A 24872-nucleotide genomic window follows, 5' to 3' on the forward strand; every position below is an offset into this window, starting at 1 on the left:
TGTATAACTACAGATTTCAGGAATACTGGTTACTTTTAAAGAACCTATAGTCAATTAAAAAAAATGCTTACCAATTGCATTACAGATGTCTCTTCTCTCTGAGACAGCCACCAACTCGTCTCGTAAATTGCAGCTTAGAGTATAATTTGCTACATCTTTGCGATTGCTGAACCTTTCCAGTTTTTTGAGTAGTTTTTTGCAGTTTTCCACATTCTTCTTGTGGGTCTGGAATTTTTGTTCCCATGACATCCCACAAAAGTAATTTCAGAAAAAATGTATTATATTTTATAAAGACATTATTCTTAAAATTTAAATGAATCATCATCATTAAAATATCACCTTACCACCATATCCTTAGTACCTGGCATAATGCCTGCACATAGTAGGTACTAAGATTATTTATTGAAAGATAGAATGTATGTTAATACCTCATTTTAGAGGGAAAAAAACAAAAACAAAACCTTGCCTACCCTTAAAAATGATAGATGATCAAACATGGCCTTGGGATTACTTTGTTTCCATCTTGCATATGCTATACAATCAAAACTGAGCATTTATTAAGAAGTTATGATAAAACAAAGCCAATAATGCCAAGAAAAGACTATTAAAACTTCTATTACATAAATCATAATGTGAAATAAACATCTACTTATACTTGGATTATCTCCCAAGGGGTTAATTTCTAATATTAAAGGAAGTGCTTCGGTCTATACCACTTGCTGTGGTTGCAAAGACACTATTCAAGAACCTCTAATTACATCCTGAATATCAGTAAAAGACCAAGATTTTGTTAGGTTCTGTTTGATTAATGACTTGAAACATTATTACTTTGCTCAAATGATTCACAGCTGTTGGGATTATAATGATCAATATCTTGGAGATTTACCTTATCTAAAACAGCAATAGTTTGCTCCATTATTCCAATCTGAATACCTATCAGAGTCTCATAGTGCGGTTCATTTAGGAACTTTGGGAGAAAAAACAATATATGTAAGGATTTTTTTTTCTATTTCTTTTAATAGATAACTTTATATAGATCGTCTTAGTTTTAAAAGAGTTTTTCATAATAAATGTATTTCTATATAAGATTGACTTGACTTTTGTGCCATAATATTTACTTGTATTTAACCATAGATACACTCACTTATATTTTAATGATTACTAGAGTTTATTTTCTCATTCACTCATGCATTCACTTATTCAGCTCACCAAACATATATTAAGTATCCCTCTTGAGTACAAAGACACTGAGGGAGATACAAAGACAGATAACATGATCTAGCCTTCAAAAAGGAGAGAGAGCATGTGTAGACATGATTAGATGGCAGAAGATATGGAAGTGCCATACAAATTCAAAAACGATTTGTGATGGAATGTGAGTTTTCCAGGCTGGGGAAATCAGGAAAGTCTTTATGGAGAAGATGACATTTAAACTAAACCTTAAAAAATACAGGCTTCGGCTGGGGGAAAAAAAAATGAGGAAAGATATTCCAGGTAGAAGAACCAGTATGAGCAAAGACACAGAGGTAGAACCCTAGAAAACAGTAATCAGTTTGGTTTGAGAATACTGATGTATGACAGGAATAGTGGGGAATGACTTGGAAAAGTTAGGTTGAATGCCCACCTAAGGATTTCATAATTCATTTGTCAGGTAAGAAGTAGCAGTTTAAAATTTTTTAAGTAGAGTAGTAATATTAGAGCTGGATAGGAATATTAGTCTGAGAGCAACATATAGTGTAGCTTAGATAAGAGAAAGACTCAACGTTGAAAAATCAGTTTGGATATTATTTATAAAAAAGTTGAAACCATTAAAAATGGAAGACTGAACCTGGGTAAAGGCAGTAGGGATACAGAATGAGGAATAAATAGACAAGGCAAGACTTGGAAGGCAAGGGAAAAAGGGGACTCAACAATGACTAAAACTTTATGGCTGGGCGAGTGGCTGTAAAGAACAGAAATAAGTAAATCAAGAAGAGGAGCTGCTGTGGGGAATATAGACATGAAACATGAGAGAGGTCATGGGTGGAGAGTTAATTTTTTAGAAGAGATCACTGAACTCAGAGAAATAGAGATCATCAAAGAAGAGGGCATGAAAAGAAACACAAAGTTAAGGACAGACTCTTAAAGAATGATTATATTTAAGGGTTAGAGGCAAAAGAGAAACCAGTAAAACAGGCAGAGTGGTCTGACATGTTGGAAGAAAAACAGGAGAAAACAGAATTGATAAAAGCCAAAGAAATGCGTAAATAGACGGTCAGATTCTACAGACAGTGGAGGATGGTGATGACTGGAAAGAGACCAATGGATTTCACCATTAGGAAGTCCTTGTTAACTGCAAGGTAGAACTTTACTACTAAATGAGTTATGAAAAACTGGAGGCAACAAATGCAAACTCCTGGAAGAAAAAGAACGCACAGATACATTATGAAATCTTACTGGCCTAGAATATGCTTGGCATCACAGAGGCTTCTTAATAAGTATGGTTTAAATAAATGAAATTAAAACTATATAGGACAACCCAAGTGTCCATCAACAGATGGATGGATGGATAAACCAAATATGGTATTGCAGTGCAAAGAATTACTTAATACAGCCCTTCTAGCCATGGTCTTTGTGACTCACACACAATGATTGGTGGGACTATGCAGATAAAGTATATGGAACCTGTGATGTTTGGGGTTATGTGTCAACTTGGCTAGGCCACGATTCCCACTATTGTGTGGTTGTCCTTCATTTTATGTGCTGTGGCTCCTGACCTCTACATGTTGATGAGGCAGGATTGGTGTACGGTGTGTCTTGGGTCCCAGCCTTGCAGGAGGGCATGATTCAAGCCACACCCTTACTAAAGTTACTCACTTCCCTGGGGTGTGATTTGCATCTAAGATATATGTGTGTGTCCTGGCGAGGCTCTCTCTCTGCATCTGGAACCGGCATCTGGTTTGTGATCAATTGACCTCCACAGATGCCTGCCGTCTGACCTGCCGATTCTGGAATTCACCAGCCTCCACAGCCCCTTGGGCTGGCGGCCTATCATGTGACCTAATTTGCCACCTTCTGCAGCCTTGTGAGCCAGCAGCCTGTGGTCTGAACTGCTGGTTTGGGTTTGTCAGCTCCTGCAGCCACGTGGGTCAAGAGAAGCCTAGGCCTGAACCACGAATTTGGGACTTGCCAGCCTCCACAACTGTGTGATCCACTTCTTTTATATGGTTCGTGAGTTCTGTGAGGCATTGCAGTGAATCTGGGAACCCAAAGATGGGAGGGAGAGTACTGAGGGGAGAGGGAGTAGTTGACGTTAGAGATGATGGAGTGGTATAGCAGCTTGGAAAAGTTGGACATTTGGGACATCTTTAACCTCCACCTCATAGGAACCAGCTTTGTGCTGATTCTTACAAAAGAAATTATTCATTTAGGTATATACAGACAATGGAAATTTATTCATCATAAGGAGAAATAAAGTTTTGACATATGCTACTACACGGATGAACCTTAAAAATATTATGCTGAGTGAAGTAAGTTAGACACAAAAGGACAAACACTGTATGATCCCACTTATATGAAATATCTAGAATAGGCAAATGCACAGAGACAAAAGTATATTAGTGGTTAGCAGGGGCTTAGGGGAGAGCAGAATGAGAATTGTAGGTGAAGAGGTACTAAATTTCTGTTTGGGGAGGATGAAAACCTTTTGGAAATATTTAGTGGTGAAGGTAGCACAATATGGTAAATGTAATTAATGCCACAGAATTGTACACTTAAAAATGGTTAAAATGGCAAATTTTTATCATATATATTTTACCATAATAAAATAATAATAATTTTTTTAAAACTACATAGGGTGGCAGGGGGACCCTTACCTTTTGACGATCTCTTGAAAAAAACAGCATCTGAATATCCCAAGCCTTCTGATTTAGATCTTCCATTTCCATCTCCATTTTCTTATGTTCCCACTCAATCTGAAATATTCCTTTGTGGACATCTTTACTTTCCATCATGCTAGTAACTTTCTTTTGTCCTTGAGTCTTAAAAAAAAAAATTACAATATTCAGATAATATGATTCTGCATACAGAATTATAGAATATTTGAAGCTGAATGCTATACTTAGAGATAATTCTATCTTCTTTCAAAAATACAGCAGATATTAAAAAATTACTTCTTGGGCAAAATCTGATCACTATAATGCAAGATAGTCATTAAGCAGTAGGGATTATAAGATATATTTAAATGGCAGATCAAATTTACTTTATATGTTGGTAATTAGGCAGGAACTCCTTTTGTCATCACCTAATCTACCAATCTGTATGCATTTGTAACCCTATTCTCTGCCCTCCCTCCTGACACTATGAATGAAGGCTTGTAGTCTTATGCCGCTAGGCACAACAGTATCTGGTTGGTAACTAGTGAAAAAAGGAAGGAAGGAAGGAAGGCAGGGAAGGAGGAAAGGAAGAAAGGAGAGAGGGAGGAAGGAAGGAGGGAAAAAGGAAAGAAAGAAAAGAAAGCTAAATATAATACTCAAATACCTAGATATTTTGTACTTCACTTTGAATTGCCTAGATGAATTCAGGAATATTTTCATAGAAGTTGTTCTCCCAGCTTGCTAAAAGTGAAATCACTATGTCTCTCATAAATTTGTACAAGAATTGCACCAGCTAACATTTTACAGTTTTCCTCTCTTCTCTGTCAAAAATCTAGTTTTTTGTAGTTCATGCCATCAGACTATACCACCTGTAAGTCCTTTTTTATTATTTTCATTTCCAGGCCACTGCCTGGCCTCTCCAATCCTGGATTTACCACTTTCAATGATCTTTTTTCCATTTCACTTTAGCCACCCAACTCCCATGATCATACCCATGTTCTTGTCATCACCACCTCCAAAATCTTAAGTTCAATCATTTCTCTAAAACACTGGTTCTCAACTGGGGAGAAATATTGTTCCCCCTGCCCCACCAAGAGGACATTAGGCTATGTTTGGAGACATTTTTTACATAACTGGAAGGGGGTTGGCGGTTGTTACAGGCATTTAGTGGATAGAGGCCGGGGATGTTGTTCAACTTTTTATAATGCACAGGACATCCTTCCACAATAAAGAATGATGTAGGCCAAATGTCTACAGTGCTGAGATTCAGAAACACTCCTCCAGGCCTATCACCTTCTCTTCTTTCTTTCCTTTACAGCCAACTTTTTTATAAGAGTTATTTATAGTCACTACTTCCCTTACTTCAAATTTCATCAATTATCACCAGTTGAGCTCCTGCCCCGATACTCTACTGAGACTGCCCTGGTCAAGTGACTGACATAATAGACAAGTCCCTCCATCTTAGAACAGTTTATCATTCTGAACTTCTAGGAGACCATAGTCTCCTAGTTTTCCTCTTATTTCATTAGCAACTCCTTCTCAGTTAGGTGGCTCCTTCTCTGCTAGGTCTTTCAGTGTTGGACTTTGGCACTGGCCTGAACACCCTTTTCTTCTGTCTACCTGCTTCCTAAATAATCTCAAACAATCTCATGGCTTTAATTATATATATATGTACCCATATGTAATTATCCATATGTAGATCAATCCTAAATCTTTATCTCTGGGTAATTAACATTTACCGGGATGTTTTATAGGCATCTGAAATTTAAGAAAGGTCAAAACTCTTCATTCTATGTCACCAGCCAAAGCTGAGAACCTGGGCACATTTAATTATGGGCTAAATTCTGAGAAAGTCATGATTTCTTTCTTAATGAGAAATGCATACTTAATGTTCTTAAAGTTTTTTGATAAAATTGAATAAAAAGTATTATGGAAGTGCAAGTTCAATACACATTTTTCTCAAGCTCACATGAAACATTCTCCAAGATAGACCACATTCTGGGCCATAAAACACACTTTAACCATACTTAAAAGAATAGAAGTCATACGAAGTATGTTCTCAGACCACAAGAAAATTAAACTAGAAATCAATAACAGAAAGATAGTTGGAAAATCTATCCAAGATATTTGGAGAGTAAACTACGCACTTTTAAATAACAAATAGGTCAAAGAAGTCTCAAGAGAAATAAAAAATATTTTGAATTAAATGAAAATAAAAGTACAACTTATCAAAATTTATTGAATGCAGTGAAAGCAGTGCTTAGAGGAAAGATTTAAAATCAATAATCTAATAGTCTAAGGTTCCACTTAAGGAAAGTTGAGGGAAAAAAAAGAGCAAACTAAATCCAAAGTAAGCAGAAGAAAAGAAATAATAAAAATCAGAGCAGAAATCAACGAAATTGAAAACAGGAAAACAATACAGAAAGTCAAGGAAATCAAAGCTGGTTCTTTGAAAAGATCAATAAAACCAATAACCTTCTAGCTAGTCTAACCAAGAAAAAAAGAGACAAGACACAAATTACTAATATCAGAAATGAAAGAGCAGCCAGTTCTATTGATCCTATCAGTGGTGTTATTAGGGGGTGGCAGAGGGCATGGACTATACTGGGTGACACTGTCAGAGGAGGAGACACCAAAATGACTGTTTATAAAATTTTTGTGCAGTGTTTCAGCAGAAATGTATTATTTTTTAATAAAATTATCCCTCCCTGTAGTTAGTTATAACAACAAAAATATTTTTCATAAGTGCAGCTTACATGTATCAATATACCTGCAAAGCTAAAGCCATATGCTAATTTCCTTTTTAAACCTTCTAATGTGCTCTGGTCAGAGCTGTCATTATTGCTCAATTACAATGGCACTTCGAATCAACTGGTTTTGTCTGCACATGCTACAAGCACACACTTGTTTTAGTCACTTCTGGTGTTTTTATAGTCGCTGATTTTGTCAAATTTTCTGGTGTTTTATCTACAGTATCGTGGTAATTAGCATGAGGGGTGACACCATGAGTTACTGCACTGGTTAACACCTAACCTAGTGACTTCACTGGATCCCATGAACATTAAAAGGATAATAAAGAAATATTGTGAACAACTCTATGCCCCAAAATGTGATAACTTAAATCAAATGGACCAATTCCTTGAAAGACACAATCTACCAAAACTCACACAAGAAGAAATAAATAATCTGAGACATATATTTAAAAAATTGGATCAATAATTAATAAACTTTCAAAACAGAACACACCAGGCCCAGATGGTTTCACTGGTGAATTATACCAAATATTTAAGGAAGAAATTATACAAATTCTTTGCAATCTCTTCCAGAGAACAGAAGTAGAAGGAACATTTCCTAACTCATTTGATGAGGCCAGCATTACCCTAATACTAAAACCAAAGAAATTACAAGAAAGTAAAATTATAGAGCAATGTTTCTCATGAACATAGATGCAAAAATTCTCAAAAAAATATCCAGAAATCAATTCTAACAATGTATGAAAAGAATTATATACCATGACCAAGTGGAATTTATTCCAGGTATGCAAGGCTGCTTCAACATTCAAAAATAAATCAATGTAATCCATCACATCAACAGGCTAAAAAAGGAAAATCACATGATCATATTGATAGATGCAGAAAAAAGCATTTGACAAAATCCAACACTTAGTTATGATAAAAATCCAGCAAACTGAGAATAGAGAACTTCCTGAACTTGATAAAGAACATCTACAAAAAACCCACTGCTAACATCGTAGATAATGGCATATGTTGTACATACAAGATGCTTTCCTTCTAGTTTGGGATTGGGAACAAGATCAGGATGTCCCCCTGACCACTCCTAGTCAACATCATACTGAAAGTTCTAGCTAATAAGACAAGAAAAGGAAATAAAAGGTACATAGATTGAGAAGGAAGAAATAAAACTGTCTTTGTTCACAGAAGACATGATTGTCTATGTAGAAAATCCCAAACACAATCTCAAAAAACTCCAAAACTAAAAAGCAATTACAGCAAGGTAGCAACATAATGGTACCAGAGATAAAGCATGCCTCTGATGGGCTCATCATTACACTAGACACAGTTAAAGAAAGAATCAATGAACTTGCATATAGATCAATAGCAATTACCCAAACTGAAATATACAGAGAAAATAGAGTTAAAAAAAAAGAAAAGAAAGAGAATAGAACATCCAAGAGATGTGGAACAGTATCAAACAATCTAACATATGTGTAATGGAATCCCAGAAGGAGAAGACAGTGAGAACAGGGCACAAGAAATATTCAAAGAAATAATCACCAAGAATTTTCCAAAAATAAGGAAAAACATCAAACCACAGATTAGAGAAGCTTTGATAACTCCCAGCAGGAGATACACACACACACACACACACACACACACACACACACACACACACACACCTAGACACATGTTCAAACTGCTGAGAATCAAAGACAAACAGAAAATCTCAAACGCATATATGTTACATTCAGAAGAACAAAGATAAAAATGAAAGCAGACTTCTTGTCAGAAACTAAGTAAGGCAGAAGCAATGAACATCTATAAAGCGAGAAGATGAAAGAAAGAGAGGGAGGGAAGGAGGGATGGAGGAAAGAAGGAAGGGGAGAGGGAGGGAGGTGCCAATTTAGATAAACACTCTAGCAAAATATCTTTCAAAAATAAAGATGAGTTGAATACTTTTCAGACCCAAAAAACAGAACAAAACAAACCTAGAAAATTCATCACCAGCAGACCTGCACTTCAGTTATTTTAAACAAAGTTCTTAGAATAGAAAATCTATGATACTAGTCAGAAACTTGGATCTATACAAAGAAATAAAGATTTCTTGAAATTGTGAAAATGAAGGTAAATAGAGAATCCTTTTTTCCATTTATTTCTTATCACTTTAAAAGATAATTGACAGCCTAAGGCAAAATTACAACAATGTACTGCGGGTCTACTGTATTTGTAAAAGTAAAATGTATGACAATAACACATCATCCCCAAATAGCACAAAAAATCTCCAGATATTTGGAAATTAAATAACACACTTCCAAATAACCCATGAGTCAAACAAGAAGTCACAGGAATATTTAAAAAAAATATTTTGAATTGAGAGAAAATGAAAACACAAAATATCAAAATTTGCAGAATGCAGCTAATAGTGCTGAGGGAAATTTATAATATTAAATGTTTATGTCAGAAAAGAAGCAAACTCTAAAATCAATAATATAAGCTTATATCATTAGGTGAGTAGATTGAGGCTAACAAAACTATGGCATATTAGAAAGAAGATTTAACTCCCTGGTCCTATGGTCCTGCACTTCCTGCACCTTATTAAAAAGTAATCAGGCCTGGGCCTTCTTTTAAAGTTCTTTAGGTGCTTCCAATGTGCAGCCAGAGTTGGAAATCACTGATTTAACTGAATTAAAATGATTTATCATGGAAAGGGGAGAATAACAGAAAATATTTGATATAGCAGGTAATATGTTATTTTTTCTCTCTGAAAATGCATAATTACCCGAACCACAGAATTCAAGTCTTCAATTATGCTCTTGTTGATGAGAATTGCATCAGAATATTCCAGAATTAACTGAAAATTCTCCAGTTCTACTTGTCCTTGTTTAAGGAGAATTTGGATAGTCAAATTCAACTGGAATTCTACTTTCTCTTCCTGTAATCTAAAAAATGAAATAGACTTCAAAGCAAGTAGTTATTAATATATATATATTTCAAATTTTGCCTACTATCTGAGACTATTAAATTCAAACCAGTTTAAGGAAAATATTCTGGAGACACATCTTCCTAATGATGAGTTTTCCTAGAGGTATCTACAATATTTCTTCCTACTGACATGGGCCGCTTAAAGAATGGTATGGACAGAAATACATTCATAAAATTGTACTTTAGGATTAAGAGAAGATTAATATAATTTTGATTATAATAAAAATAAATTAAAAGTGAAGAAAATAGAGATGTTACTAAATAACAAATCTATTACAGTTCTGACATTATTTATTGACTTCTGACATTATGTTAACATGTTTAATCTGCATGTTACTTAAAAAAATCTATTTCTAGGTAATTCATATTCCTCCCTACAGCCTAGATCTAAAAATGATGTATAATGATGAATTTGGGAACATCAGAGCAGTATTTTTACCAACATGGTTGTAACTATGGCCAAAATGTGAAGCAAGGACTTTAAACCAGCATCCAGTAAAAGCAAGCTCCCCTAAACAAAAAAGTATTAGTTGGGTTGGTGTTTGCGTGGAAATTTCTTGGACATCTGCTTAATTTTACACAAATTTAGCTTGTGTGGCTTGAGTCTAAACTACTTACTGGCAGAAACTGGTCCTTTGTGTTTTTATGTGGGAGGAAGAGATGGGAAAAAAAAATACTACCATTTTTCCAAAGCTTGTCTATTTGTAATAAGAACAACGGAACATGTGAGAATGTTCCATTCTGAAATGTCTTATGTAACATGTAAAATATCTATTTTTTTTTTTTAAACAGAATTTTTAAAGCACAACACTGGGACTGAGATGATTAAGTTTGGGCCAGCTTGTAAACAACTGTCTGTCAGTTGATGGGTCTCTTAGGCATTCTTCCCCATTTACAACACAAAACTAACTTAGTTCTAGCTTAAACTTTGACTAAAAGAACATGAATGAAAGATTCAAATTACAGGATGAGTTCACGGAACACTTTTTCAATGCTCTGTTGCACCTTTTCATCTTCCTCAATTCTCTTCCGAAGAAAAGCCACCATTTCCATTAAGCCAGCTGCTTTCTGCTTTACCTGAAGAAACCAAACCACAAACATTTCAGAACACATGGAGCTTTAGAAATAAAAACTAGCTTTCAGTAATTTCAGAAAACATACAGCTTTTGACTTATTTTGTTACAAAACCTTACAAAGTCCATATTTGTGTGGATAATAAAAGTTTAAATCCCTGCCATTAGGTAATACAAAGTATCTAAAATTTACATGGCACATTCCATGAATAATTTGAAGAGCATCAAATTTGCTTCTTGATGAAAATCAAATACGTAAGCAACTAAAATTTTGCTTACATCTTCTTTTAAAATTTGTTCTCATTACCTTAGGTAAAATGATATAATCTGAGATACTTTAACAAATACATGCCAGCCAGATGCATATGGCACAGAATTCAGTGATTTTTTTTTTTTTTTTTTTTTGCGTGTGTGTGGTTGGGGGAAACAGGGAAATCAAGAAGCAACAAAAGAAAGGATTCTCTTGCCAATGAAACACACAAATTTTTGTACTTTGGTACTTTTTTTTAACATTTTAGCTAAACTATAAATTTAGTTCTGGTGAGCTAAATATAATTCTAATCTATGCAAAAAGATGAGTAGCACTCAAGAAGAGGGCAGAGAGAAGGGGAAGGCAGTGTCTACCACAATGCTGTCCAAGAGAAATAAAAATGTAAGCCACAAATGTGAGGCATGCATATAATTCTAAATTTTGTAGTAGCCACATTATAAAAAGTAAAATGAAACAGGTTGAAATTAATTTTACTAATATATTTTATTTAACACAATATGTCCAAAATACTATCATTTCACCGTGTAATCAATATAAAAAACTTGGGACATTTTAAATACCTTTTTCATACTAAGTCTTCTAAATTTGGTGTGTATTTTCCATCTACAGTACATCTCAATTAAAACTGGCCACATTTATTTATTTATTTCAAGTGCACAATGACCATATGTGGCTAGTGGCTACCATATTGGACAGCATAGTTCTACAAGCACAGACAGGCTTATACTTAGCCCTCAATGGCACAAAGGTTGACATTTTATTTCATTATTATTGTTAATATTACCAACTACTACCATTGCAGAAAAACCTATATAATTAGCTTTTCTGGAAACAATGGGCAGCTTAGACTATATATTTGATATTATTACAGTAAATAAAATAAAATGGAAATGTTATTGTATACTTTCTGTTCATTTTCCACTTTCACTCGTCTGGTCACGCAGAAATGTTCCCAGACCGAGACATCCAAGCCTTCTGGCATGTTATTAATATTGTCCAGTTCATCCATGGCTTTCATTAACTGTGCAAAGGCATCCCTGTTCAATTTGTCAGATCCTGGTCGCTCTCCAAAAGGGACAATATTGGCCGTATCTTGGGGCGTTTTCTGTTTGTGAATCCTGGTATTATCAACAAAAGTCATCAACCTTTCACATTCTCACAAAAAACATCAATGTCATATAAGACTCTTAGCATAGGTATGACACGTTGCATGACACTTTCCTTTGGCACTTGGGTGCTGGTAGCTGGATTATTCCAAAGAGAAAAGCACCCATTTTGTCCTTTGATACTCTCTAGATCCCCAGATATGGCCTTGGGTGGACTAGAGACTTCCCTAATTGTCAGCACTGGCAGCTTTAGCTCAACTAGGAAACATTTTTCTTCTGTGTATTTTAAGCAGGCAATTGAATGCCCAAGAGAAGTGTGGGTGTTCTCTGATTTTGTCTTGCACATTTCTCTGCTGATATACTTTTTGCAGGCAAGTAGTGCCTATAATATGTTCAGATGCATATGAAACTGAGGAAGTGCTTTCCCTCCCTGCTTTAATAGATCTGCTTTGTTTTCCTGGACTGTTGGTGGGAAGGGAAGAGGGGTACAAAGATTTGTGTTAGACACTGTCAAGATACTTTATGATACACTGTGAGATTAGTATTGTCACCCGTCTCTAGACGAGGAAAGTGAGGCTCTGAGACAAGTAATTGGCCCACGGCCACAGGTATGACAGGTGATAGAGTTAGGATGTAACTCCTCCCATTATAGTCTTACATGGCCTTGCTTCTTTCTTCACAAGGAAAACATATGTACTTGGGTTTATTATAACTCACTCCTTTAAAGATAAGAGAAACCAAGGCACAGAGCATGTTCTGGGTTAAATTTGCTAGGTTGCCTGTAACCTGTCAAAGGTGAGAAAATTAGTTTGTATCTCAGACACGAATGAACCTATATCTTTGTAACAGATAAACCCCGTGATTTATAGATTATGTGTGATTGAAAATTATGAAAATTTGAATTTATAATGTTGCAAATCAGTGAAATGTAATTCTAATGCTACTCTCCATATAAAAATCAGATATATTAGAAATCTTTGGATATTGGTTATTTTCTATCATTCTGACATTTTCCAAACTTTTCTTAAACATAAGCATGTGAGATGTCTTAGGAAAAGGGATATGTGGTCAAATAACGCCGCTTACTCTATTTCTTATACTTGGAGATCAAAGGCCAATAACAAGTTCTGCAGTAAAGAAACTTGTTCAACTTTTTTTTTTTTTTGAATTCAGAGTTTCCTCAAACTTATTTTATCCTGGAAGCCTTTTATGTGTAATTCCAATTCATATCACAAGGGACTCTTACTTACTGGAATACATCTTGGGAAAACAGTTCATAAATCTGTATGCCATGTATGACTTAAGAGGAACTGCTTTCATGTATAAAATTGAATTTATACTAGCACTATGCTTACAAAGATACTTAACTACTTTTAAATAATGAAAATAAATTGTTTTTCACTGCCTATACCTATACCTTAAGATAAAGGTATAATCTCAAAAAATACTGAATTATGATCAAGACGCTTGAACATTGTCACCCAAAGGATGTTATAATGAATATTTCCAAGTAATTAGGAGGAAAAATCTGAAATCTAACTATACCCCTCTTCATTTACCAACTTTTTCTCAGAAACATGATAGGAAAGAAGAAACAAACTTTGGCCGGCGTTTAAAAAGTTTGTAGAGTAAATCAACTTGATGCACAGGAATTTCAGAAAACTCCTTTTTAAAGCTGCGATCCAGAACCTAAAGGACAAACACATCATTGACACAATTGCAACTTCGTTCTAAAACCTTTTACGTGTTGATCATACTCTTCAAAATATAAGACTGCCCTCACTTTGATTTAAAAATCCATGAAGACTTGATTTAGAAGGTAGACTTGTTAGGGGGTGACCTACTCACTGTACAAAAATTCCTCAAAAGTTTTTTTTGAATAGGAAGTACCTCAGTGCATTAAAAATATCATTTCATAGAATTGTTTAGCTGAAGAGGCTTTAGGTATTATCCAGAAAAGTGTTTCTCAAACTTTTACAAAGATTCACAAAAAAATTACATTTTACATTATGACCCAGAACATACAAACTGAAACAAAAGTTTCACAAAATAATATTTACCCACAAAATACGCAAGGCACTCTAATCTATTCTTTTCCACTCTATTCTACTCTATCCGATTTTATTCTATTATTAAAATGCTAGTCATAGTCTACTAAATTGATTTCATGACCCACGAGTGGGATCCACAACCTGAAGTTTGAAACACACTGAAGTTTAGATAATATCCCTCTTTTTTGAATAAGAGAAACCTTAAACTAGAGAAGTTTACAAAAATTCTTTTTATACACTGATTTTCAGAAACATACAACGGCATGGAATTAAATTTACCCATAACTGAGAATTATAGGAGATAAATAAATCTATGAGGAAAGTAAGTTAGATATCTTTTAATGTTCCCTGAATCTAGCCAGCAAGAACTCTGTTGCACTGGTGAATGGGTAAGACAATGACTCACTTTGTCTTCCGCCAGTAAGTTGTCATAGTGCTCCTTGTACATATCGAGGTCTTCTTTAGCATTCCGGCTAGCCTCTGAAGTCTGGATCTACAATTACATCAGGAAGAGCTGATTGAAACTAGAGACTTTTTAGGATAAACAAAAACATGGGAGATGCCAAAAAGAACAAGGAATTTCCTAGCACAAGATAAATGTCAGTGAAGTATCCACTACAGGTAACATTTATAGAAGAAAGTAAACCAGTCAACTCCTTTCAGAAGAAAGAACAAACATCCAATCACTTGCTTCTGGGTAAAACAGCTCTGTATGTGACTGTGTGTCTTTGGAGCATATCACATCCTTGGCAGGGCACTGCGACATGATGAAAACACACAGGCTTGGGAGTCACATGAACCTGGGTTGTATATACTCATAGACTGAATGCACTATACAAACAGACAATTGTTTAGGTGCCACCGAGTCAATTCTGACTCATAATACGTACAACAGAAAGAAACAATGCCAGGTCCTGCGCCATCCTCACAATCATTGTTATGCTTGAGCCCACTGTTGCAGTCACTGTGTCAATCTATCTCGTTGTGGGGTGTCTTAGTTATCTAGTGCTGCTATAACAGAAATACCACAAGTGGATGGCTTTAACAAAGAGAAATTTATTCTCTCACAGTCTAGGAGGTTAGAAGTCTGAATTCAGGGCACCAGCTCCAGGGGAAGGCTTTCTCTCTGCTGGCTGTGGGGGAAGGTCCTTGTCATCAATCTTTCCCTGGTTGAGGAGCTTCTCAGCACAGGGACCCCGGGTTCAAAGAATGTGCTATGTTCCCGGTGCTTCTTTCTTGGTGGTATGAGGTCACCCATGTCTTTCTGCTCGCTTCTCTCTTTAATATGTCAAAAGAGACTGACGTTAGACACAACCTAATCTTGTAGATATAGTCCTGCCTCATTAATATAACTGCCTCTAATTCTGCCTCATTAACATCATAGAAGTAGGATTTACAACACATAGGAAAATCACATCAGATGACAAAATGGTGGACAATCATACAACATTGGGAATCATGGCCTAGCCAAGTTGACACACATTTTTGGGGGACACAATTCAATCCATAACAAGGGTGTTCCTCTTTTTCACTGATCCTCTACTTTATCAAGTGTAAAGTCCTTCTCAAGGTGACTGGTCCCTCCTGATAACATGTCCAAAGTTGTCTTAGTCATCTAGTGCTGCTATAACAGAAATACCACAAGTGGATGGCTTTAACAAAGAAATTTATTCTCTCTCAGTCCAGTAGGCTACAAATCTAATTTCAGGGCATCAGCTCCAGGGGAAGGCTTTCTCTGTTGGCTGTGGAGGAAGGTCCTTGTCATCAATCTTCCCCTCGTCCAGGAGCTTCTCAGCGCAGGAACTCTGGGTCCAAAGGACGAGCTATGTTCCCAGTGCTTCTTTCTTGGTGGTGTGAGGTCCCCACATCTCTCTGCTCTCTTCTCTCTTTTATATCTCAAAAGAGATTGGCTTAAGACACTATCTAATCTTGTAGATCTCATCAATATAACTGTGGCTAATGCATCTCATTAACATCATAGTGACAGGATTTACAACACACTGGGAAATCACATCAGATGACAAAATGGTAGACAATCATACAATACTGGGAATCACGACCTAGCTAAGTTGACAGATATTTCTGGGGGACACAATTCAATCCCTGACAAAAGTACATGAGATGAAGTCTCACCATCCTCTCTTCCAAGGAGCACTCTGGCTGTACTTCTTCCAAGACAAATTTGTCTGTTCTTCTGGCAGTCCATGGTATATTCAATATTCTTCACCAACACCATATTTCAAAGGCATCAATTCTTCTTCAGTCGTCCTTATTCATTGCCCAGCTTTCACGTGCATGAGGGGACTGAAAACACCGTGGCTTGGGTCAGGTGCACCTTAGTCCTCAAAGTGATATCTTTGCTTTTCAACACTTTAAAGAGGTCTTTTGCAGCAGATTTGCCCAATGCAATATGTCATTTGATCTCCTGACCACTGATTCCATGGGCATTGATTGTGGATCCCAGTAAAATGAAATTCTTGCCAATTTCAATATTTTTCCATCTAGCAGGATGCTGCTTATTGGTCCAGTCGTGAGGATTTTTGTTTTCTTTATGTTGAGGTATAATCCATACTGAAGGTTGTAGTTTTTGATCCTTTAGTGCTTTAAGTCCTCTTCATTTTCAGCAAGCAAAGTTGTGTCATCTGTGTATCACAGGTTGTTAATGAGTCTTCCTCCAATCCTGATGCTGCCTTCTTTATATTGTCCAGCTTCTCGGATTATTTGCTCAGCATAGAGATTGAATAGGTATGGTGAAAGGATACAACCCTGACGCACACCTTTCCTGACTTGAAACCACAAACTATTCCCTCGTTCTGTTCAAACAACTGCCTCTTTTTCTATGTACAGTCTCTTTATGAGCACAATTAAGTGTTCTGGAATTCCCATTCTTCGCAATGTTATCCAGAATTTGTTACGATCCACACAGTCAAATGCCTTTGGGTAAGCCAATAAAACACAGGTAAACCTCTTTCTAGTATTCTCTGCTTTCAGACAAGATCCATCTGAAATCAGCAATGATATCCCTCACTCTACTTCCTCTTCTGAATACAGTTTGAATTTCTGGCCGTTCCCTGTCGATGTACTGCTGCAACCACTTTTAAATGATCTTTGGCAAAATTTTACTTGTGTGTGATATTAATGATATTGTTCAATAATTTCCCTATTCTGTTGGATCACTTTTCTTTAGAATGGGTACAAACATGGATCTCTTCCAGTCCATTGGCCAGGTAGCTGTCTTCCAAATTTCTTGGCATAGACCATTTTAATTGGTATTCCATCATTTCCTGAAGCCTTGTTTTTTGTCAATGCCTTCAGTGCAGCTTGGACTTCTTCCTTTAGCACCATCAGTTCTTGATCATATGTTATCTCCTGAAATGGTCGAACGCTGACCCATTCTTTTTGGGACAATGACTTTGTGTATTCCTTCCATCTTCTCTTGATGTTTCCTGCGTCATTCAATACTTTCCCCATAGAATCCTTCAATATTGCAACTCGAGGCTTGAATTTTTTCTTCAGTTCTTTCAGCTTGAGAAATGCCAAGCATGTTCTTCCGCTTTGGTTTTCTAACTCCAGGTCTTTGCACATTTCATTATAATACTTTACTTTGTCTTGTTGAGCTGCCGTATGAAATCTTCTGTTCAGTTCTTTTACTTCATCATTTCTTCCATTCACTTTAGCTACTCTATGTTAAAAAGCAAGTTTCAGAGTCTCTTCTGACATTCATTTTGGTCTCTTCTTTCCTTCTGGTCTTTTTAACGACTTTTTGCTTTCCTCATGTATGATGTTCTTGATGTCCTTCCACAACTTGTCTGGTCTTCGGTTGTTAGTATTCAATGCATCGAATCTGTTCTTGAGATGGTCTCTAAATTCAGGTGAGATATACTCAAGGTTGTATTTTGGCTATCATGGACTTGCTGTAATTTTCTTCAGTTTCAACTCAAACTTGCATATGAACAATTGATAGTGTGTTCTGCAGTCGGCCCCGGTCTTGTTCTGACTGATGACATTGAGCTTCTCTATCTTCTCTTTCCACAGATGTAGTTGATTTGATTCCTCTGTATTCCATCTGGCGAGGTCCATGTGCATAGCCGCCATTTATGTTGTTGAAAAAGGTATTTGCAATGAAGAAGTTGTTGGTATTGCAAAATTCTATCATGCCATCTCTGGTGTCATTTCTATCACCAAGGCCATATTTTCCAACTACTATTCCTTCTTCTTTGTTTCCAACTTTTGCATTTCAATCACCGGTAATTATCAATGCATCTTGATTGCATGTTTGATCAATTTCAGACTGCAGAAGTTGGTAAAAATCTTCAATTTCTTCATCTTTGGCCTTAGTGGTTGGTATGTAAATTTGAATAATAGTCATATTAACTGGTCTTCCTTATAGGCATATGGATATTATCCTATCACTGACAGCGTTTTACTTCAGGATATACATCTTGAAATATTCTTTTGATAATGAATGCTATGCCATTCCTCTTCAATATGTCAGTCCTGGCATAGTAGACCATATGACTGTCTGATTCAAAATGGCCAATATCAGTTCATTTCAGCTCACTAATGCCTAGGATATGATCTTTATGCGTTCCATTTCATTTCTGATGACTTCCAATTTTCCAGATTCATACTTCATACATTCCATTTTCTGATTATTAATGGATGTTTACAGCTGTTTCTTCTCATCTGAGTCATGTCACACGTGCAAATGAAGGTCCCAAAAGCTTGACTCTATCCATGTCATTAAGGTTGACTCTACTTTGAGGAGATAGCTCTTTCCCAGTCGTATTTTGAGTGCTTTCCAACCTGAGGGACTCATCTTCTGGCACTATATAAAACAATGTTCTGCTGCTATTCATAAGGTTTTCACTGGCCAATTTTTTTCAGAAGTATACTGCCAGGTTCTTCTTCTTAGTATTTCTTAGTCTGGAAGCTCCACTGAATCCTGTCCACCATGGGTGACCCTGCTGTTATTTGAAATACCGATGGCATAGCTTCTAGCACCACAGCAACACACAAGCTACCACAGTATGACAAATTGACAGACAAGTGGTGGAACAGACAATGGCCAGAACATATATGACAGCAGAACTCTGACCCACAACCTCTGCAGCTACCAGTATGGGAAGCCAAACCACAACCTCTGAAGCAACTGGCCCTAGTCAGGACTTGGTCAATAATGGCCAGCTTCCTTAATTTTTTCCCCTGCTTCCAACTCATTATCAACCAGATAAAGCCAAATATGCACTCCAAACCAATCACATAGGATGCACTGCCTAATCAACCTGCCTCTGGCTTCTCCATCCCAACAACCACCAACCAGGGTGTGCCTGAAGCCTTCCCGCCTTCTTTTTACTATAAAGTTTCCTACTACCTCATCTGCCTTTGAGTCTCTGCCGAACGCAAATGATAGTGGCCGACCCCTTTGGTACATAGCAAGTTCTGACTAAATGACCCCTGTTTATTCTCATTTGGATGGTCTTTGTTTCTTTCCAGTTCTAATTCCTGCACTGTTACATCAAGTTGGTAATTTGGGCACATCCGTTCTCTGTAAGATGGTCTCTTCATCTGTGAAAGAAATCTAACCCTTTGCAGGGTAGTTATGAGTAGGGTTGTATTTAGAAGATGCTTTACATATACTGTTTAACAGACTCTTAAAACCAAACCAAATCCGTTGTCTTTGAGTTGATTCAGACTCATAGTGACCCTATAGGACAGAGTAGGACACTTAACCATTGTGCCCTCAGGGCTTCTAACAGACTCTTAGCAAATATTAAGTGCATATGTCATACACGATACATTAATTCATGCATTCACAAATGTCCTTTATTAATACTACTAATAAAAGCTGATATCTGTTGAAGTATATTATGTGACAAACATTTTTCATTCATTGTCTCTTTAATGAATCATATCTTTTACGCTTATATTAAGATAGAATTTTTCTGAATATGGCAATATTTTTTATTCTATAAGCTAACCCATTCACTGCCCTTGCTTACATGTTTAGTAAAACTTAGGGTGCCAAATGGTCCAGAGAGGACAATATTCCCTAAAGGAGAACTTGGAAACAGCTCAAAAGGTTATATACCTTGTCCAAGCTCTCACAGTCAGTCAAGGGTTAAAAGCTGGCGATTTCAACCTTTTATAAATAACACGTCATAGGAAAGTTACATGCCCCTTTTCTTATTGTTGTAGAAATATATATAACACATTTGCCACTTCAACATTTTTCACATGAAAATTTAATAACATTAATTATATTAATATGTTGTGCAACCATCACCAGTATCCGTTGCCAAATTCTCATCATAAGTTACTTGGTTCTTTTAAATTGGATGCAGAAGCATATAACCTGGTTAACAGACTGGAATGGATACTTTCACCCAGTCCCTGGAACAAAACCCCAAAGGATAAGCAGGTTTTAGTAGGAATGGTGGAAGAAAGGAAGGGTCTACGGTGAATGAGCTCTTGATAAACAAGGATCCCAGCAGTCAGAAAATGGTTGTATTCAGATATTAGGTATTATACTGACTTTCTCCTCCTGCTTCCTTGCAAGGTAGTTGTTCAGGCATAATTCTCTGGAGCTTAATTCTTCATCCAATAGTAAAGAGAAACTAAGGTTAGTTATTTTCAATTCCTCCTGTAGAAATAAAAAATAATAATAATAAAAATAAAGATCGATACTCCTGAAGAAGGATTTTCTATTGAAAGTCATAGACTGGGCACTAATCGAAAAAGTCTATGACATATAAGTCAGAAAAATTTCTTTTAAAGAAAAAGGAAATGTAGACTGTTACATAGTCAGATATTTTACCTTTTTCACCTTCTCATTGCAAGATAAAACACAGATACAGAAAGATACATAAAACACATGTACAGTTTAATGAGTTATTACAAAGGTGAACACCCTTGTAACAACCACCCAATTAAAGAAACAGAACTTTGCCACTAGTGGAAAGCCCTTCCATGTGCCTCATCCTAATCCCAATCCCAACAGTAACCACTACCCTGACTTTTATAATAATGGCTTCCTGTGCTTCTTTACAGTTTTATTACCCGAGTGTGTATCCCTAGCCACTACAGTCTAACTTGTTCATGAAAAATATTTTGTCATGTCTTTTAAGTCACTTATCATCTATAAGCTCTCCTTCCCTCCCTTTCTTTTCCTCACAATAGATCTGTAGTTTTCTGCGGCTTCTGTCATTTCCCCTAGCCTGGGTTTTGCTGACTGCATACTCATGGAGTTTATCAGATTGCTGTGTCCCCTGTATTTCCTGAAAACTGGCAGCTGGATCCGGAGGCCTGATCAGACCCGTGCTTGATCCTTTTAGGAAGACCATAGGTGGCACTGTGTTCTTTGATGAGGAAGCACAGAGTGTCTGGTTATCATTCTTTTTGTGATGTTAGCAGCTGTTGATGCACAATGCCCAGGTCTGTTAATTCACTGAGAGGTGCAAAGTGGTGATATTCTATTTCTATTAATCCCTTTTCACTTATTAGTTGAAATACTTTTATAAAGGGACACTTCTCCTTATCTATTATTTGGTTTTCCAGTGATACAGTTCATATAGGAAAGGCAGAAGAAACACTTGATGCTTTCCCTCCGTCAGTTTTCAAGGTAAGGAATTGGTTCTCTGTCATCCTCTGAAGGTGACCAGTTAGTTTTTTCTGTTTAAAATACCATTATATAGTCATGAATTTAAACAAATTTGATAAGTTTCAATTAACTATAATTACTATCCTTTCTGAAGCCCCAGTTGTCCCATTTAGGGGAGCTTTTTTAAATTGGGAGTCCCTGGATGATGCAGTTCATGAGTTAGGCTGCTAACCAAAATATGGGAGGTTCAAATCTACCCAGAGGCACCTCAGAAGAAAGGCCTGGTGATCTAATTCCTAAAAGTCAGCCACTGAAAACCCTATGGAGTCAGTTAGCACCTGACTCCTTTTTTCAGCAGTTGTTTTTTTTTTTTTTTTCCAAGAAAAGCTAGAAACCTGGACTCTTTGTAAAAAAAAATAAATAAATTCTCCCAATTTCTAACAATTGGCCCACAACAGTTGTAATTGTTGGTAGCTGCTGTCACGTCACCCCCACTCATGGCAACTCCATGCACAATGGGATCAGACTGTTGCGCTCCATAGGGTTTTCTTTCTTTCTTTCTTTAATTTTTTTTATTATACTTTAGGTGAAGGTTTACAGAGAAAACTAGTTTCTCACTAAACAATTAATACACATACTGTTTTGTGACATTGGTTGCCAACCCCACATGTCCATATGTTCCCCTTCTCCACATTGGGTTCCCTATTATCAGCTTTCCTGTCCCCTCCTGCCTCATCCTTGCCCCTGGGCTAGTGTGCCCATTTAGTCTCATTTTGTTTTATGGGCCTGTCTAATCTTTGGTTTAAGGGTGAACCTCAGCAGTGACTTCATTATTGAACTATAAGCATGTCCAGAGGCCATACTCTCAGGGATTTTTCCAGTCTCTGTCAGACCAGTAAGTCTGATCTTTTTTTTTTCTTTTTTTGTGAGTTAGAATTTTGTTCTACATTTTTCTCCAGCTCCATCCAGGACCCTCTATTTTGATCCCTTGTCTGAGCAGTCCTGACTCCTTTTGATATTGCCTAGTAGTGACTGCCAGTTTTCTCATTATCTTATATGACAATATGTTCTTAACCAAAAAAACCAAACCCGTTGCCATCAAGTTGATTCTGACGCATAGCAACCCTACAGGACAGAGTGGAACTGCCCCATAGGGTTTCCAAGGTGCAGTTGTGGATTCAAACTGCAGACCTTTTGGTTAGCAGTCAATCTCTTAACCACTGTGCCACAGCTCATCTTTTATTTTTAAATATGTAACAGCTTTATTGAGATATGATTCACATACCATACAATTCACCCATTTAAAGTGTAAAATTCAGTAGTTTTTAGTATATTCACAGAGTTATGTAGCCATCACCAAAATCAATTTTAGAACATTTTCATCACCCCAAAAAGAAACCCCATTCCCATTAGCAGTCACTTTCCATTTCCCCCAACTCCCTTCCCAAAACCAAAACCAAACCCTTGCCATGGAGTTGAGTAGATTCCGACTCGTAGCAACCCTATAGGACAGAGTAGATCTGCCCCATAGGGTTTCCAAGGAGCAGCTGGTGGATTTGAACTAGCAACCTTCTGGGTAGCAGCTGAGCTCTTTACTGCACCACCAGGGCTCTGCTCCCTTCCCGGACAACCAATAATTTGCTTTCTATCTCTTTATATTTGCCTATTCTGGACATTTTATATAAATGGACTCATACACTATGTGGCCTTTTGTGACAGGCTTCTTTTAATTAGCATAATGTTTTCAAGGGTCATCCATGTTGTAGTATGTATCAGAACGTCATATCTTTTTATTGCTGAGTAATATCCTGTTGTATGTATAAACCACATTTTATTTATCTATTTATTAAATAGGCATTTGGATTGTATCCACTTTTTGGCTTTTATGAATAATGCCGCTATAAACATTCATGTACAAGTTTTTGTGAGGAAATACATTTTCATTGCTCTTGAGTATATATATACCTAGGCGTGGAATTGCTGGGTCATATAAACCAAAAAAAAAAACAAAAACGAAACCCACTGCCACTGAGTCGATTCTGACTTATAGTGACCCTATAGGACAGGTGTGGTTTGGTTTAGTGAGTGTTAAGTGGTATCTCATTGTGGTTTTGATTTGCATTTCCCTGATGGCTAAGGATGTTGAGCATCTTTTCATATGCTTATGGACCATTTATAGCTTCTTTGGAGAAATGCCTATTCAGATCTTTTGCCCATTTTTAAATCGGGTTAATAGTCTTTTTATTATTGAGTTGTTGAAGAGTCCTTTATATATTTTGGATACAAGTCCCTTATCAGATATATGATTTGCAAACATTTTCTGCCATTCTATGGGCTGTCTTTACACTTTCTTGATACCGTCCTTTGAAGCTCTAAGCTCATCTTGTACATTTCATGTACCAGACCTCGAACAAGCTATTTCTCTGCCATATCTGAGTCCCTCTACAGCTGAGCACCTAGGATTTTTCTCTCTCAGCTAGTCCACACTTAGTCTCTCGCAGTTAGTCAATCAATCACCCTTTAAATATACCTGTCAGGCTCCAGCTGTGGCTTCTGCTCCTGGTGAGCTGTGATCTCTGTATTTGCCTGTTTCTCCTGTTTTGGGGGTGACGGTTTTGGGGGAACGCATTTTCATGGTGGCAGCTGATTTTCAGTTTTTCAGTTTTCTTCTTGTTGTGAGGATGGGAGTAACAACTCCTAAACTCTTTACATGTTGTACCAGAAACTCAAAGTTCATTTTCTGCATTATTATGACAGTGTGTTATTCAAGCTGAACCAGGTACTATATTATTATTATTTTTCCTTTCTTCCACAAGTTTTGTTTTTCCTGCAATTAATAATTATCTCCCTTTACTAATTTATTCCTAAACTCAGACAGAGTATAAATCCCATTTCATATGTTCCTAAAGCATCAGGCAGTCTGTTGATTTCTATTTTGTGGGGGTTATGGTGCGTAGTGGTTAAGAGCTACGGCTGCTAACCGAAAGGTCAGCAGTTCAAATCTACCAGGTGCTCCTTGGAAACCCTATGGTGCAGTTCTACTCTATCCTATAGGGTTGCTATGAGTCAGAGTCAACTCAATGGCAACAGGTTTGGTTTTGGGGTTTTTATCCCTTCTGGAGGAGCTCTGGTGGCACAGTGATTAAGAGCTCGGCTGCTAACCAAAAGGTCAGCAGTTTGAATCCACCAGCTGCTAC

General features: G+C 36.7%; 1 protein-coding gene across 1 annotated transcript in view; it reads right to left on the reverse strand.

Moving 5' to 3' along the window:
• The window catches only part of CFAP43 (cilia and flagella associated protein 43), a 123181-nt gene that overhangs the window by 291 nt on the left and 98018 nt on the right, over window positions 1-24872 (reverse strand). The window contains exons 29-37 of the mRNA XM_004370115.2: window positions 20611-20718; window positions 14482-14568; window positions 13625-13713; window positions 11823-12036; window positions 10539-10651; window positions 9372-9531; window positions 3855-4019; window positions 887-967; window positions 72-225 (exon numbers count right to left, since the gene is read on the reverse strand). Of these exons, the coding sequence (XP_004370172.1) occupies window positions 72-225; window positions 887-967; window positions 3855-4019; window positions 9372-9531; window positions 10539-10651; window positions 11823-12036; window positions 13625-13713; window positions 14482-14568; window positions 20611-20718 (1171 nt within the window). The remainder of the gene's footprint in view (window positions 1-71; window positions 226-886; window positions 968-3854; window positions 4020-9371; window positions 9532-10538; window positions 10652-11822; window positions 12037-13624; window positions 13714-14481; window positions 14569-20610; window positions 20719-24872) is intronic.

This window comes from Trichechus manatus, unplaced genomic scaffold (genome assembly GCF_000243295.1).
Source record: "Trichechus manatus latirostris isolate Lorelei unplaced genomic scaffold, TriManLat1.0 scaffold00007, whole genome shotgun sequence".
Classification (NCBI taxonomy): Eukaryota; Metazoa; Chordata; class Mammalia; order Sirenia; family Trichechidae; genus Trichechus; species Trichechus manatus.